Genomic DNA, 14948 nt, shown 5'->3' with positions numbered 1-14948 from the left:
TAGGAGTTAATGTACTAGCCTTTCGCACTAAAAGATTTGGATTCCAATTCTTTTAAGTAATCCTGAGTGGAAATAATTTTGGCTTAGTTTCCTAAATTCTAATGGAAAGTTGTCTACATCTCGAGCTATCATGAAGTTAGGCAAATTTGGCAATCTTTCCTTAGGAAAAGCAAAATACATGAATATAAGGGAGCTCCCATCAGGTTTCTGACAGACTGGCAGAAATTTGCTAGACTGTGGCTGAGTTTTGGTCAGGGCCATTAGGACCACCAAAGTAAAACGCAGAAAGGCATATTCTTAGCTGGAAGAAATGGATTTCGTTTACTAAAGCAAAGGATCCAGTTCATTAAAGCTCTGCCTGTTTATGCCTCTGATGAGCTGGACTAATACTACAGCATTCCCATGAGCAAAATGACTACTAACTCACCTTGGAAATTAGCTGTGGTAACAACTTCTGCACCAGGCCTACAATATAAAGTGCAGCAGTCTGGAATTCAGGTTCTGACAGCAGTACAATTTGCCATATAACTTAATCCAGAGCAAACTGACCCCAGACCAAGAACACCACAAAATCATGCATGTTTCAGCCCTTTAGTGATGGGTTACATCCCTTAACTGATCTCGTTCCAGTAGCTGTAACTATGAACTTAAGTCTGTATTTTTGCCTTCTTTCATCTCATTTTCACCTTCCTTTGCAAGCTGCACCCCCAGTCCTAGGTCTATATTTCCTGATGTTCTAGGCCATGTTCTCATGGATCACTTGCCCCTCACCACTTCCTTCCCTTTTCCAAATCTTTGGCCTCCTGCTTTTTCTTCCCTCTCCAAATTCCTTACAGTCCTTCATCTTCCCATTTATGATGCCTTCATGTATTGAAATACACAGAAATTAACCCAAAATGAGTGAATTCATCACCTGCCAGCAAAAGGTTAATATGCAGTGGTGCCTAAAATAGAACTATATTTGTTCCAGATGTTTTTAATGGTCTTGTACCACAAAAAAAAGTTTTTGCTTAAGAAACTGCTCCAGGTCATGAGCAATGGCTTATTTTAACCCAAGTATTTTTCTTGTGGACTAACTGGGTCATGGGAATAAAAATGGGACGCAAAACTTCATTTCCAACAGTGCAGCAGTAACAAGAGCATCATTACTGTTTGGCACCTGCTTAGTGACCTGTGTGAAATTGTTTGCTGGACTGTGGCCAGTTGTTAGCAGCTATTTGCATCCCCCTCCTGCCCCCTTCCCCCAATTACTATGTCATATTTGTCACTTCTTTTGTTATTCATGCTGACAGATGTGAGTGTGGAGTTCACATACACTGCCAGGCTAATGCAGATGCTTGCTGCACTAGGCTGGGGGGAGGAGAGATGTACATCTTCTATATATTTATCTAAAAGTTCTTAAAAATTAAAATTTTTAAAAAATGATTAAAATTATTACATTGTTATATTTACATAAAAATATATAAACTTTTAATACAGTATATATACAGCTTTTATAGTTGTATCTAGCATAGATGTTTGTTTAAATATAAAATACATTTTGTGCTGTGATTTTAGCATATAGAGTTGCTAATTCAATATTAAACCAGGCATCACCTTCATTTTATTTCCCTTTGTGCTAACTCCAGAATGTGTAGAAGTCTATTTTTTTTTTGGATAGCACCTCATAGATAAGGCTTTTTCAAGCTATCCCACAGCTAAAAATTCTCTTGCTGCTTCTTACATCAAGCTCTGCACCTTTTTTGCTGCCCTGAAAAGTGCCGTTCTGTCCACTCAAGTCCACCTCAAATGGCTGATGCAAAGGTGACCTCAGGCTCTTGTTTTGTCTCCATCACATTGCTTAACTTTGCCTATCGCCCCTGGCTTCCAATATTTTTAGCATATTTCCCTGCAAATATGTCTGTTAGTTGTAGCAGCACTGTGTCACTGTCTCCTCTTGAGTGTGACCCACTAGGTGCCAGCAGAATGGACTATCCGATACCCAGTGATGCAGTCAAGTGGGATTCCCCCCCCAAACAAGGGTCTCTCTTCAGAGGGGAACCTCAAAGTACTTGAACAGTTCTTTTGTTTTTTGCATTCATGGACTTTTGAGCTGTGAGCCCACCAGATGAAGTGGACTAATCCACTTTGGACACAGGAGATCTGTCATTACCCTGCAACTTTGCCAAGTGTCATTTACAAGGGTGGCTTATCTTGAACTACTTGTTGTATTGCCTTTTTTCCATTTGCCAAACACAGRAACCTCCCAGTACTCCCACATCAATAACTTAGCCAATATATTGTATTAATGACTTAATTGCTGGTGTTCCTAATAATCTTTCTAAAAGAAAAATCTTCCAGGATGTAAAGTAAGCCTTGGAATATTTTAACCATGACTTTGTTTACAGTCACAACTGTTGTTAGATTGCAAGCTGATAAAATAGCTTAATATAAGAAGTTATTTTGACAAATGCTTTTAAGACTTTGTGAAAGATAAGACCTGCAATACAATCTCAGCAGGTGGGCAAAAAGAAGACATTGGGCTGAAAATTTATTAATAGTACATGCTTTAAGTATTTTAATTTTCGTCCTCTCCATAATCATAACAGGGCAGAGTAAGCTGCACTGGAAGGCTTATGGTTCAGGCTGTAAATCAAAGAGGCCGTGGTCCTCGGACACCTCCTGGTCAGCCTCATATTAGAAGGTACTTTATGCCTTGTTTGTTTTAATATGTGCTTTGCAAAATTACCATGATAAATAACGAATCTGAAGTAAGAAGGTAAGTTAGCGGTATGGCATACAGGAAGAAATTTCACCTTTGCTGTCTAAAAATTTCTGCAAACTTTGCATGCTCAGAATTATAAGCAACCTCTGAATTTACGTGACCTTTAAGTATTTTGTGCATCTTCTCTGTCCTCTCTGCCCTGTGACATTCACTAATTACTCCTTATCTCAGTTTACACTACAAGCTGTCGGGCAAGACCTTGTCACTTACTGTTTTTTAAAACATCTCACCTAATTGGGAATTGGGATTCTATTGGGAGTCTATACTTTCTGCAGCTTTTAGTAAGTATTCATTTAAAGAAACAGTAGAAATAACTCCCTACCACAAAGTTTAGATTTATATTTGAAATATTTTAGTATTTCAGTGATTTCAGTTCAGGTTCTTCTAAGGAATTAGGAGTCAGAAATAAAGCATTTTACTTATCTTTTGTGAAGTTTGTGATTAATTCACATCTGAATCTTTGGTTTATGTTTTTGGACCATATAAGGGAATCTTCCCTTCAAAAACCCTTTTTCATTACAGAAAGCTTTTATGAGGCTATTTAACACAGCTGAGACATCTTTAGACTACACAAAAAAATCATTTTGGTTAACCAAACAGAACTGCTTTCAAGGAAGTACAAGGGCTCCAGTTCAGGTCTGTGTGGTGGTGAGGCATGTGTTTTGATTAATGGCTACACTGACCACAGAATCTCAATATTGGCTAATTATAACATATAGAGCAGATAAAATTACCTATGATCAATGTGCAATAAAGAAATTCAGATACTTACCTTGTAACAGTTAGCAGTAGTAATAGTATGTATTATAGAATTGCTGCATGAAAACCAGGCTCTTTTTTCCCCTCTGATAATTAGAAAGTTGCTCAAGGTGAAATCTTTAAAAGATCTCATCAGTCTTATTTCTGCACTGTACAAACTGGGGCCCCCACAGTCCTGCAGGCGCTTCCTGCCGCCTGTCATGGAGGCGTCCTACCAGCTGCCCCATAACGTTTCACCTTTAGGCCCAAAGCTCAAATCACTTGTGCAGGGSAGTATTCTGCTATCGCTAGATTGTCAGAACAGCCTCCCCAAGCTATATCCATTCGGTGTAGCCTGTCCAGTAAATAAGGCAATTTACACCTGCAAATAATGGGTAAATGACAATGGCACTTTTACAATGAAAAGTATCTGTTAAGTCCATGACGGGAAGAGCTGCCATGAAGGGTCAGGTTTCAACCACGTTAGTCGATGCACACACATGAAGTGAGAAAGAGGAAAACATCTCTAAAAACGGGGAAGGGAGAAAGAAAAATGCAAGCCAGAGAGCACTAAGCAGCTGACACTTTTGCACCTTTCTGAAGGATAAAATGTGCATCTGTTTTTTTCTGTGACAGGCAGAACCCTTGGATAATAATGGGGGAGGTTTGTTTTGCAACCTCTCCAAATGCAATTGAAACCTGAGGCTGCTTATGTCTGGTATTTGTAATTGCTGCAAGCCCTCAGGCAGCTATTGTAGTTTTGGATGGGTATCCAGTAGAGTTATGAATTATAAATAAGAGATTTCCATATAGTAGTTTAATTAAAATTAGAGCAAAGGGAATTCTCATTTCCAGTACAATTACCAGATTTGAAGGTCTCATCCTAATTATGTTTGCTTACTTAAGGTCTGCTTCTGCTAATCTTCAGCACAGTACTATTTCTGTTTAGCAACATTTCTCACTGTTCCCATCATCCAGTTCTTCCTGAAACTGATGAAATTTGATCATGTAATATATTCCTAAACCAGACTCCCACCAATACCACAATAATATGTTCCCCAATACAATGGAATATTTGTCATATGCATTTTTCATATACTTTTGGTAAGTGATACTTCTGTGGCATTAAGGCTTTTTTTTCTATTTTTTTTTACCTGAAAGCAACAAAAACTTGTTTACAAGTATAATTATTAGCTTTATGAACTTTATGATTTGTTACACTGTTCACAGACTTTTTCCTGAAGTGTTTTAAATGTTTCATAGAATGTCTTTTGGCAGAAGAACTTACTGTTTTTGATATCTTCACTACTTTACAGCTATTTTAAAACATTTTCTTTATAGTTGTGTTTAATTTTTAATGTTGTATTTTTCTGCATTTTGCTTAGCTTGCTGATATTACCTCCTTAGTATTACTTTAGGGGAAAGACTTCTGAACTGTCTGAAGTGTACAAAGTTGGGGCTAAATCCCTTACCCATCATGACATTCAACCCTTAGGCACCTAAGCTGTCTTGTAGTGCAATGCAATCAGAGTCCCAAGCAAATTAGCTTTAAAAAGCATGAGATTTAAGAAAGATTTAAAAGAAGACATATTCTTACTGCCCTGCTCTAAATTAGAGGATTAATTTGAACGTAATCTCCCTTATCCCAAATTAGCGATCATTATAGTATGGTCAGTTGTAAAGTCTTCCCCAGCTTCTTGCTCTCTGAAATTCCTAGCACATTTATCTGTACCAACCCATGGAGTCTCTCCAGTGAGATTGTGCACACTTCAGTGTGTGCACATTTAGCACCTGGTGTCAGTATTGCTTAGACTGTCTTTGCAATTTGATGTCCATATCACAACTTCTAATGAACCCCCAAATAATCCAAGGGTATTCCAGCTTCTTGCCATTCATCATTCCTAAACATGTGAAGTACTTGGCTCCACTCATTTCTTTATTTCTTTAAAACCACAACATGTTTTAGGATAAAAATAACTCTAGTTTCACTTCTCAAGGTAAAGGCTTAAAAGTAGTGTGCAATTTTTGAGGAAAACTTATAAAGAGTTTAAATGAAATGCATTATTAATTTCTGACCCTAGGCTGAACAGTATTCTGATTTTAGGTTTCCTTTTGAATATGTAATTTGAAAGCTTAGTTAAGGAAGGATTTGAGAAAAAAACACCAGAAAAAATTGCTTTGGTGATAAACTTGTAACCTCCCCCCCCCTTTCCCCCCCCCCCATTTCATTTGGTGTAGATTTTCCAACCCCTCACCCCCAGTTTTGACCAATGCTGCCTTTTTATGCAGCGGCAGCAGTGACATAGTGGCTTACAGATACATTTTCACACTTCTGTAGTGCTAATTAACTTAACCTATTTGGCTTAGCCTTACAAGTAACACACATTAAGAAATACTAGTTACTTGTACCTTATTAGGTTGTTACCTTATAAACCGTATCTGAACAGGATGCATATAAATATCACAAAGGCAGATTCTGCATGGGCTGCTTACACTGTGTAGCACTGACTAGATATCATCACTTCTGGTTGGTCTTGCAGAACTCATTACCCACAGGTAAGACTGCAGCCTTTCTTTATTAGCCCCCTATCTTCCATCCCTGCCGCAGGCATATTAGGTATATGGGCAAAACGGATAGGAACAAGAGCTCAGCTTTCCTTATGAGCTGTCATGCAGCGTCATCGCTAAAGTAGCTTTGGGCATGCCCAGTGGCAAAAAATTAGGTACTTAAGATATGGATTTAGTCACCTGAAAAGTTGCATAAGCATTTAGTATACTTCTCATTTCAGTATCCATTCCTAAATTAAGAAGCAGTTTGTGCTAGATTTTTCCTCCATGCTTGCTTATAGTTTAGCTGCAGGAAGCATGAGAAGATCATTAAAAAGTCAGCATTTATCTATTTATGACAGATCATACTTAAGGTAGTACAAACGATGATCTGTCAAAATTCAAACAGAGCAATGATGGAGAGAAAGGCAACAACAAACCAAATTCAAACAAGTCTAATTTAACTTACCTCAATGGAATAGAAAGTGTGGATCTGGAGTGTTTATGTTCCATACAGTAGTACAGCGTCTTTTATTCCAAATGTAATTGTTAAGGGGTTTAAGCTGTTTTGTTATGATTTATTTTAAACTAAAGAAACTTCCCTGAGCTATAGAAAATGCAGTATAGTCATATATACTGCAAATGTTGGCTAAAAAGAAACACCCACAAAGGCTAATATGATATGGAAGCTTTGCATTCAGAAAGCGGAATTTCACTGTAAGATGTCACTGATAAATGTTATCTTTAATGATATTTGAATAACTTCTTCACTGCAACAGGATGTTACTGTGGGTAGCAGTTGGGTCTAGAAGGGAATCTATTGGAGCTGATCAGGCAAGGAAAAYAATGATCTAAAACTTTGTTTTAATGACATGCTTGCTTTAATTTCTAAATCACACAAATAGAATAACTCTAATTTCAATTGGAAACAAAATCCAATTAAAAAAGGAACGGCTTAGACAAAGATTCAATAGATTAAATTAACAGGCAAAACCAGCTGATACTGGAAAAGTATTAAACTGTATTTTGGAAGCTTATGGTGGAACTGCTCATTAGTACTATTTCTGGGGAGAGCTTGTTTGTTTTTTTTTAAATAAACTTTTTACAGTTCTTTTATTAAGAATAGTTTACAGATGAAAGCTTTTCCTTCTATTGCTCACAAATGAAATTCTTATTGTTTGACATCACAATTCAGTGGCTTTGAAAATGGTCAGCAATATCTCAAACAAAAAACTATTAGATGAGAAATAAATATCCAGAGCAGTTATACTTTAATTCACAGAATTTTCTGTATAGTCTTCTGTAGTGTAAAACTAGAGAAAATGAAAAATGTCTTATGTGGAAAGTCTCATCTCAAGTGAGATGAGCTAGCTTTTAGCTGCTATCTTTTTCTGAAAAATAAACATAATTATAGACAGTACTTACACTTTCTGGTGTAATCAGCAACAGTGAAGGGCTTAAATACACAGAACACAAGAGATGGGGAGTTGAAGATATATGCTAAAGGCCTAACAACTTTTTTTTTTTAATTTGTATTTTGGTAATTTAATTCTAATTAATTCTAAACCAAAAATACTATCATGTATAAATAATATTTTTTTTAAGTAAGTGTAATTATTCTGTAATAAAATTGTTTTCTAGATTGTATTTTGCCACAAGTTGTACATTAATTGAAAGTAATAAGTACAAAGTGTCGCATTTATCTCAATCTGAGCTAAATGCCACCAGTATGTGTGTGTAAATATGGCGTGATTATACTATATATCAAAGAAGTGACTTAAAATTTAAAACAATCTGGTAAGTGATTTTAGTTCTTGTGATTTAGCAGAGAAAAAAAAAAATTACCTTTATTTCATGTTATTTTAAGACCACGATCTCGATCAAGGGACAGTGGTGATGAAAATGAACCAATTCAGGAACGATTCTTCCGGCCTCATTTCCTGCAGGCTCCTGGAGACCTGACCGTGCAAGAAGGAAAACTCTGCAGAATGGACTGCAAGGCAAGTATCAAGCAAAGGGTAACAGCTACCTTGCTATCATGTTAGCTGTGCCAAAAAACAAGTTAAATAAGGGTTTTTTTCTAGCTATTTAACCTATTGGCAGTTACAGTGACTGTCAATAGGTTAATTAATCTCACTGCTTATGAGCAAGTTGGCAATAGAAAGTTTGCCTACCCTCCAGTGGAAGTGCTTCAGGCAAATCTTGCAGCTAACAAAAAAAAGATTTTTAGAATTCAGCTATGTTGCGGGGGGTGGGGGCGTAACAGCAAACATTATAAACACAATGTGCTTCTCAATTTTTAGTCCCTTTAGCACTTCAGTTTTAATCTCTGCTTGAAGTTTCAGACACTCTAATCTTGATTTATGATTTTGCCTAAGAGAATTAAGACTCAGACTTCTTCTGTTTACTTTATGCTGATATATTTGGGAGCAGCTATTTGTTTTCAAGCAGTACCTAGAGCAAATGGCATCGTTTTCAACAGTACAAGTTTGGTTCACATAGACCAAGTATAAACTAGTGCAGACAGCACTGTCACTAATAAGTTAGTGGAGCGGAATTTAGAGTTCAACAATTAGTTAGCTAACATCCCTTTGTCTGCAAGCTTTCCACAAGAAATTAATCTAGAAAGAAACATCTCTTCATTCCACGTGAAGAGCAAACAATCAAAAAAGACAAAAGGTGTCACCCTGCCTTTTGTTTTGCAATGTATTATTATTTAGATTCTAGCATATCTAAACACTGATCTTTTTTCAGTCACACCCATGAAACATGCTGTAATTCAGGGAGTTGGCCAGAAGGTAAGTGAATACAACTGAGTCAGTGTATAGTTCAGGATAGAATTAGACCTTTAAATCTTGTGGTACACCTGCACTAGCAAACAAAACCAAACTTCCCTGAAGTAACAAGTCAGGACTTCTCTAGTGTTTCGTATGTCTAAGACCATTTCCCATTATTCTGTTCATGCTTAAGGTTAGTGGATTACCAACTCCAGATTTAAGCTGGCAACTTAACGGAAGACCAATTCGTCCTGATAGTTCTCACAAAATGTTGGTGCGCGAGAATGGTGTACACTCCTTGATCATAGAACCAGTCACAACTCGAGATGCTGGAATCTACACATGTATCGCCAGCAATCGAGCTGGTGAAAATACATTCAGCCTGGAGCTCATTGTTGCAGGTAACATCTTCAAACTAAGCTTCCATCCACACTGAGCACTGTAAGGGTTACATGAAAAAGGAAAATGTAAGTGCAGTGAAATGACATGATTGGGAGGTGGGGAATTAAAAGGAAACAAGTAGTAACAGAACTATACTATATTTGTAAGTGATACATTTATGTTATGCTTTGGCATAAGTTAACTGGCACATGATCTCTGTGTACACAGTCAGGAAAAGAGGGCTGTTGACCTGAGGCATAGTTGAGACCACAAACCAGACTAATTACTTCAGTAATGTTTTTTTAATGGCAATTTGTACACACTCATATCTTCCTATGAGTTGTTAGTATGATACAATTTGTGTATTTCATAGGATATTAAATTAATGCCATTTCAGCCTTCTGGTAGAACGGATCCTGCTATAATCAAAGACCTCCATACTTTTAAGGAGAACAAAGGAGCACTGTTTAACAGGCACAGTGTCCCCAGTTCATCTAGTCTTGATGCTCCACATTTGAATTCTTTCTAGGAGGCGGGAAATCAGCTTTACTGGAGCTCACTTTTTTCTTCTTAAAATACTGATGCGACAGTTTTCCTCAGATGAACCAGGACTGGACTTTGTGATTAATGAGGACAATACTAAGTTTCCTGACACTTAGATTTTTCATTATTGTTTTTTTTAGCATATTGCTGAAAGAAAGGCTACATTTTGATAGACTAGTGTCAACATTACTGCAATCTTTATTTATTTTCACAGCTAAGGAAGTACACAAAGCACCTGTGTTTATAGAGAAACTACAAAACACAGGCGTGGCTGAGGGATACCCAGTGCGACTGGAGTGTCGAATTTCGGGGGAGCCATCTCCTCAGATATTTTGGAAGAAAGAGAATGAGTCACTCACATACAACACTGACCGAGTGAGGTTAGAATGATTTAGAATAATATCTCCCCATACATAACTTCAATGACTATTTATCCTGTAATACAAATGAAAGACTAGAAGGTCATAAGAATGCTTTGTGTGAACAGCAGCTCATATATATTAACTAGCTGTTATAATACTTTATGACATTTACTCAAACTTGCAGTCAGGCTGGTGATAGAGCCAGAATTAACATATTAGTTCTTTTTTCCAGCCTTGTATTTAAACAACTATCTTTGCACTTTAACCAAGTTGAGAAATAATCTTTTCTCTTTTAGAACTAAGGCTTAGAGTAATTTACTGGTGAAAACCTAGACTAAGTAAAGCTATCTGCTTCTCAGCAGGAATTTTGATTCACAACTCTGCTGTGCAGTTAAGCAGCTCAGATTCAACATTAAAGAGCTTTGCTAACTGACAGTAGTGGACTATCTAAAGTATTCATACCATGGCAAAATAGTTAAAGAAACAAAGGAGGAACTAGACCTCTGGTGTTCCTTCTCCCAGCTAACTGTCCTGATTACTAGTATGTAAATTGTGCGCCATTTGGCCCACAGTTTAGTTACTTCCACACAAGTGGAACTAACTGCATGAGATAACTGATGGGTTTAAATTCTTATTACAGATAAATGCTTATGCAGGGCTTAAAACTCGCAATTTTCCCCAGCATTTCCTAAATTCTAGTTCAAGCAGGTTCCTTCCTTGCTCTGCCTTCTCGCTTTTGTCACCTTCATTCTTCAGCACTCCATTTTTCCATGCCTCCTTTAGGAGTGTAGGCACCTAAAAGTTAAGCCCAATACTCCTATTACTGCTATTTTCTGTGAATCTAGCTATGAGTTAGTGCTAGTTTTTAATCACAAAAAATAACTTTATATGGAGATACGATGGAGGGAATGAAAAAGGAGTAATGTTATACACTTTTTTTAAATACTAAGATCTACGAACTTGTCATCAGTATTTTGTAACATTTTGTAGGAATGTTTAAGAGCAAACTCATGATTCTGAGAAAAGAAACTTATTACTGATTTGATACTGTAATAAATTGTTGCTATCCTTCTAAATAACTAAGAATATTTCAGTACCTCATTCCTCAAGTCAAGTCTTTTATCATTCCCCCAAACAGTCAGGGTAAGTTTTGACTTCCCTACTACTTAAATCAGATTTCTACATGTCTTAATCTGTAATTATGAAAGAGAGGTTACTTGAAATATTTTTGCTTCTTAGTTTTTATTACAGGATAGTAAATTACCAAATATGTAACTGTACTCCAGGTTTTATTTTCYACTTGCTAATTTCAGATGAAGTTGCATATTAATTAAAAGTGGACTATAATTAATCTGTAACTGGGATTGGGTCCATTTATAATGACATTTAAAAGTAGTCTACAATGGTTTGCATTTAAATAGTAATTTTGTTTTTCTTCTGTTTAGTATGCACCAGGATAACCACGGCTACATTTGCCTGCTTATTCAGGGAGCTATGAAAGAGGATGCTGGGTGGTATACTGTTTCAGCTAAGAACGAGGCTGGGATTGTGTCTTGCACTGCCAGGTTGGATGTTTATAGTAAGTGACGTTAATTTTCATGATCAGTTTAATACCCCAAAAAGCAACAGTTTTAAAAATTTCAGTTTATTCACAGAATGGTTTACATTGATCTCTTTTTCTTTTGTTTATAGTTTCTCCTAATAACGATCCACATCAAGACAACAAATGCTCTGTCAAAGTACATTTCACCATCTTTCAGATACCTATAGCAAAATGAGCATGCATGCTTTTTTTTTTTTTTTTTTTGCTTAGTATATTAAACATAGTGAATTAACATTAGATAGTGGCATGATTACCTTAGTTTTGTGGATCATTATTACTATTGCTCTGCTAGCACTTCCCTAACCTTTTGTATTCTTTTGTACATTAGTCTATAATACACCTGTGACAGCTACCAAAAATGCAGTTGTTCTTAAAGCTTTCTGCTTAATTAGTCAGTTCATTCCAATGCAGCTCCTTATATAATGAATACTTTCTTCAACCAAAATTTCTAACCAGTCCTTTCATAAGAGTAGTAAATGAGAGGGAAAAAAATTGAATGATAAAGGATGGTTTCTGGGGTGGCAGGGGTAGTTGGACATGTGAATTACACATTAGGCTCAACATTCTTCAGGATACACGGGCTGACAGTGGCAACCAGATGATTTCCTTTCATATACAACAAATAACCCTAGAACAGGCCTGCCACTGTAATATTAGTGCACAGAAACAAGTACCTTGCTGTTACTCTTTTGTATGACAGAAGGAAAGGTATTAGGATGCACAACTTTGAAAAAAATAAAAGGTATGAGGGGAGAAGGCAACGCCAAAGCAAAGTAACAAACAGAAACTATTGTTTCTACTTAACTGTATTTGAAGGTGAAACTAGATGCTGAGGGGGGGGAAAAAAACACTAAGAAATCAAACAAGCTTATCTTTGATATTATGCTTTTCTGATGCTCAGGAATTAGTATCTCCTTTACTAATGGTTGATTGTGCATCGGGTACACTTTGTTGCAGACATCAAGATGGTTGAATTTTATTATTATTATTTTTTTAATCTACAGCTCAGTGGCAACAACCGCCTCAGACAACCAAGCCAAAGAAGGTGCGGCCTTCAGCCAGTCGATATGCGGCACTTTCTGACCAAGGACTAGACATCAAAGCAGCTTTCCAGCCTGAAGCAAATCCAGTTCATCTGACAATGCCATCTGGCTTGGTAGAAAGTGATGATCTGTAGATCCAAGCTGCCACCTCCATCTTTCTTTCAAAGCAGAAACACTGAAAGCCATTGCCTTGACCAATGATACTCCTATGTCACTTTATGCAAAGGCAGACACCTTCAAGTACAAAAGGTAAACAACAAACACAACAACCATATATTCCTTATTCATTATACCAAATTAGAAGAATAGATAGATTATTAATAGAAATGTACACATTGCACAACAAATCACATTCACCAGTTCCTTATACCTAAGTTGCTTCAGCTCTTACGAATAACCCTTTTTTCATAAAGGCCAAAATACTACAGTGAGACAGACTTTTCAGAAGACAACACTATTTATCACTACATGCCTTCATAAGCAACAAGTAGATGCTACACAATCTTAATGGTACAAGATATTTTATTTGAGGCCATTAGATCACAAAATTAGAATGTATGGTTATCTGTAGTTCTAAAATGGCAGTGCATTCTGATAGCTACAATGAACAAGTGCAATACTGTAAGAATAAAACAAGAAGGGACAAGGAAGAGAAATGTAAGCAAATGCTGTATCTTTGCAAACTGCTTTCTATTTTACAATGAAAAAAAACCACCTTGCCTTAAATGCTGTTCGTATGGGCAATTCTATAATGCAACATCGACACCATAATTTTTAATTCTTTTCTATTTTTCCTTTTTGCCACCTAATAGGAGGCTTACTTATAAACATACAGCAAAGCTAATTTAAGCATAAATAATGTAACCTCTTCAAGATAATGAAGAATAAGAGCTGAGTGTAATAACAGTCTACTACAGACTATAAATCTTAGTACCTAGACAGAAAAAATGCCAACAATATGAACCACTGCATTAAGTTACTGCAAGGGGTGGGGGGGACAGGGCAAGACATTGGAACTCTCTATCGATTTCTTGCAAACAGTCTGTAATCTTGTAATACTACCACTGAAACATCTGGAATTCCAAGGTCAGCTGAGAAATAGGGAGTATATGTATGGGACATCTGACTGTTTAGAGCTTGTATAATATGTATGAGGATTTTAGAAATGTATAGTAAGTGAAAAAATGGGTTGGGACTGCAATATGAATTTAAATGACAAGTATACATCATAAGTGATAGGTTCGCAGATCTGAGGAAGTAGAGAATGAAGCTGGACTACAACAAAATTTGTGCCATTTTTTTTTTTTCTTAACACAGCACTTGTCTCTGGCAGATTTTTTTGCTGTTGTTGTTCTCCTCCCTATTGTAGGCTAATAACACCTCTTTTAATGGGTAGGGTCTGTGTGCAGTAGGTGAAATAATACCTTAAGGCTACTTTCAGAATGCAAGGCAAATGCACATCAAACTGGAGCCCTACCTAGTCAAACCTGACTAGGTAGTTTTAAATTAGAACCAAATGAATTTCAGATGAAGGGGAGGGAGGGATGGAAGAATTAGTAGGCCTGACAAGAAAAATGAGCATTTGATGGTACGAGCATACTTTGCCATGAAAGGAAAACACTGTATTCCTTATATGAAGCACATATATGGTATCTTTCATTATTTATAATAAAAGTTTTGAAGTCTTTTATCTCAGTTCAGTTATTCAGAAGTCCTGTACTTAGGAGTTTTTTTAATTTTGTAATTGTGTACACCATATATTGCATTACCGCTATACGTGTATTGCTTTGTAAGTACACAAAGTTTGTTTTGTTTTTTAGTGACTAATAAACTTTAGCACATAAGGTAGTACTATTCTATGCAAACTGGTACAGGATATGACCAGTTATGGGGATCGTTACTCTAAATTAATGTCATAGTCTCATATGGGAATAATCTGATTATATTCTAGAAAAAGGATGTCATATCATTTGCCAAATTTTTCTTGACTGTGACATGCTAATTTACTTTTTTTGTTTAGCTTCACTAGCATTATTTTGACACCTTTTATTTGTATTTATAAGAATGTACTATCATTACTTTGGATTGTTGTGCTGATATAATGTGGGTTTAACATCAATAAATATTACACAAATAGAAAGTTTTCCTTCTGGTAAAGGCTATTAACTGTTTCAGTACAAGCATGCAAGT

General features: G+C 36.4%; 1 protein-coding gene across 1 annotated transcript in view; it reads left to right on the top strand.

Moving 5' to 3' along the window:
- Positions 1-14901, top strand: part of PALLD (palladin, cytoskeletal associated protein) — a 71321-nt gene extending 56420 nt beyond the window's left edge. Inside the window, exons 7-12 of the mRNA XM_026076136.1 lie at positions 2589-2683; positions 7917-8049; positions 9020-9227; positions 9965-10130; positions 11558-11691; positions 12720-14901. Coding sequence (XP_025931921.1) covers positions 2589-2683; positions 7917-8049; positions 9020-9227; positions 9965-10130; positions 11558-11691; positions 12720-12892 — 909 coding nt within the window. The 3' untranslated portion in view covers positions 12893-14901. The remainder of the gene's footprint in view (positions 1-2588; positions 2684-7916; positions 8050-9019; positions 9228-9964; positions 10131-11557; positions 11692-12719) is intronic.
- The last annotated feature ends 47 nt before the right edge of the window (positions 14902-14948 follow it).

Source organism: Apteryx rowi, unplaced genomic scaffold (genome assembly GCF_003343035.1).
Source record: "Apteryx rowi isolate R43461 unplaced genomic scaffold, aptRow1 scaffold_427, whole genome shotgun sequence".
Lineage (NCBI taxonomy): Eukaryota > Metazoa > Chordata > Aves > Apterygiformes > Apterygidae > Apteryx > Apteryx rowi.
Note: the sequence above shows the minus strand (reverse complement) of the source record. Positions and strands in the feature narration are given on the sequence as shown.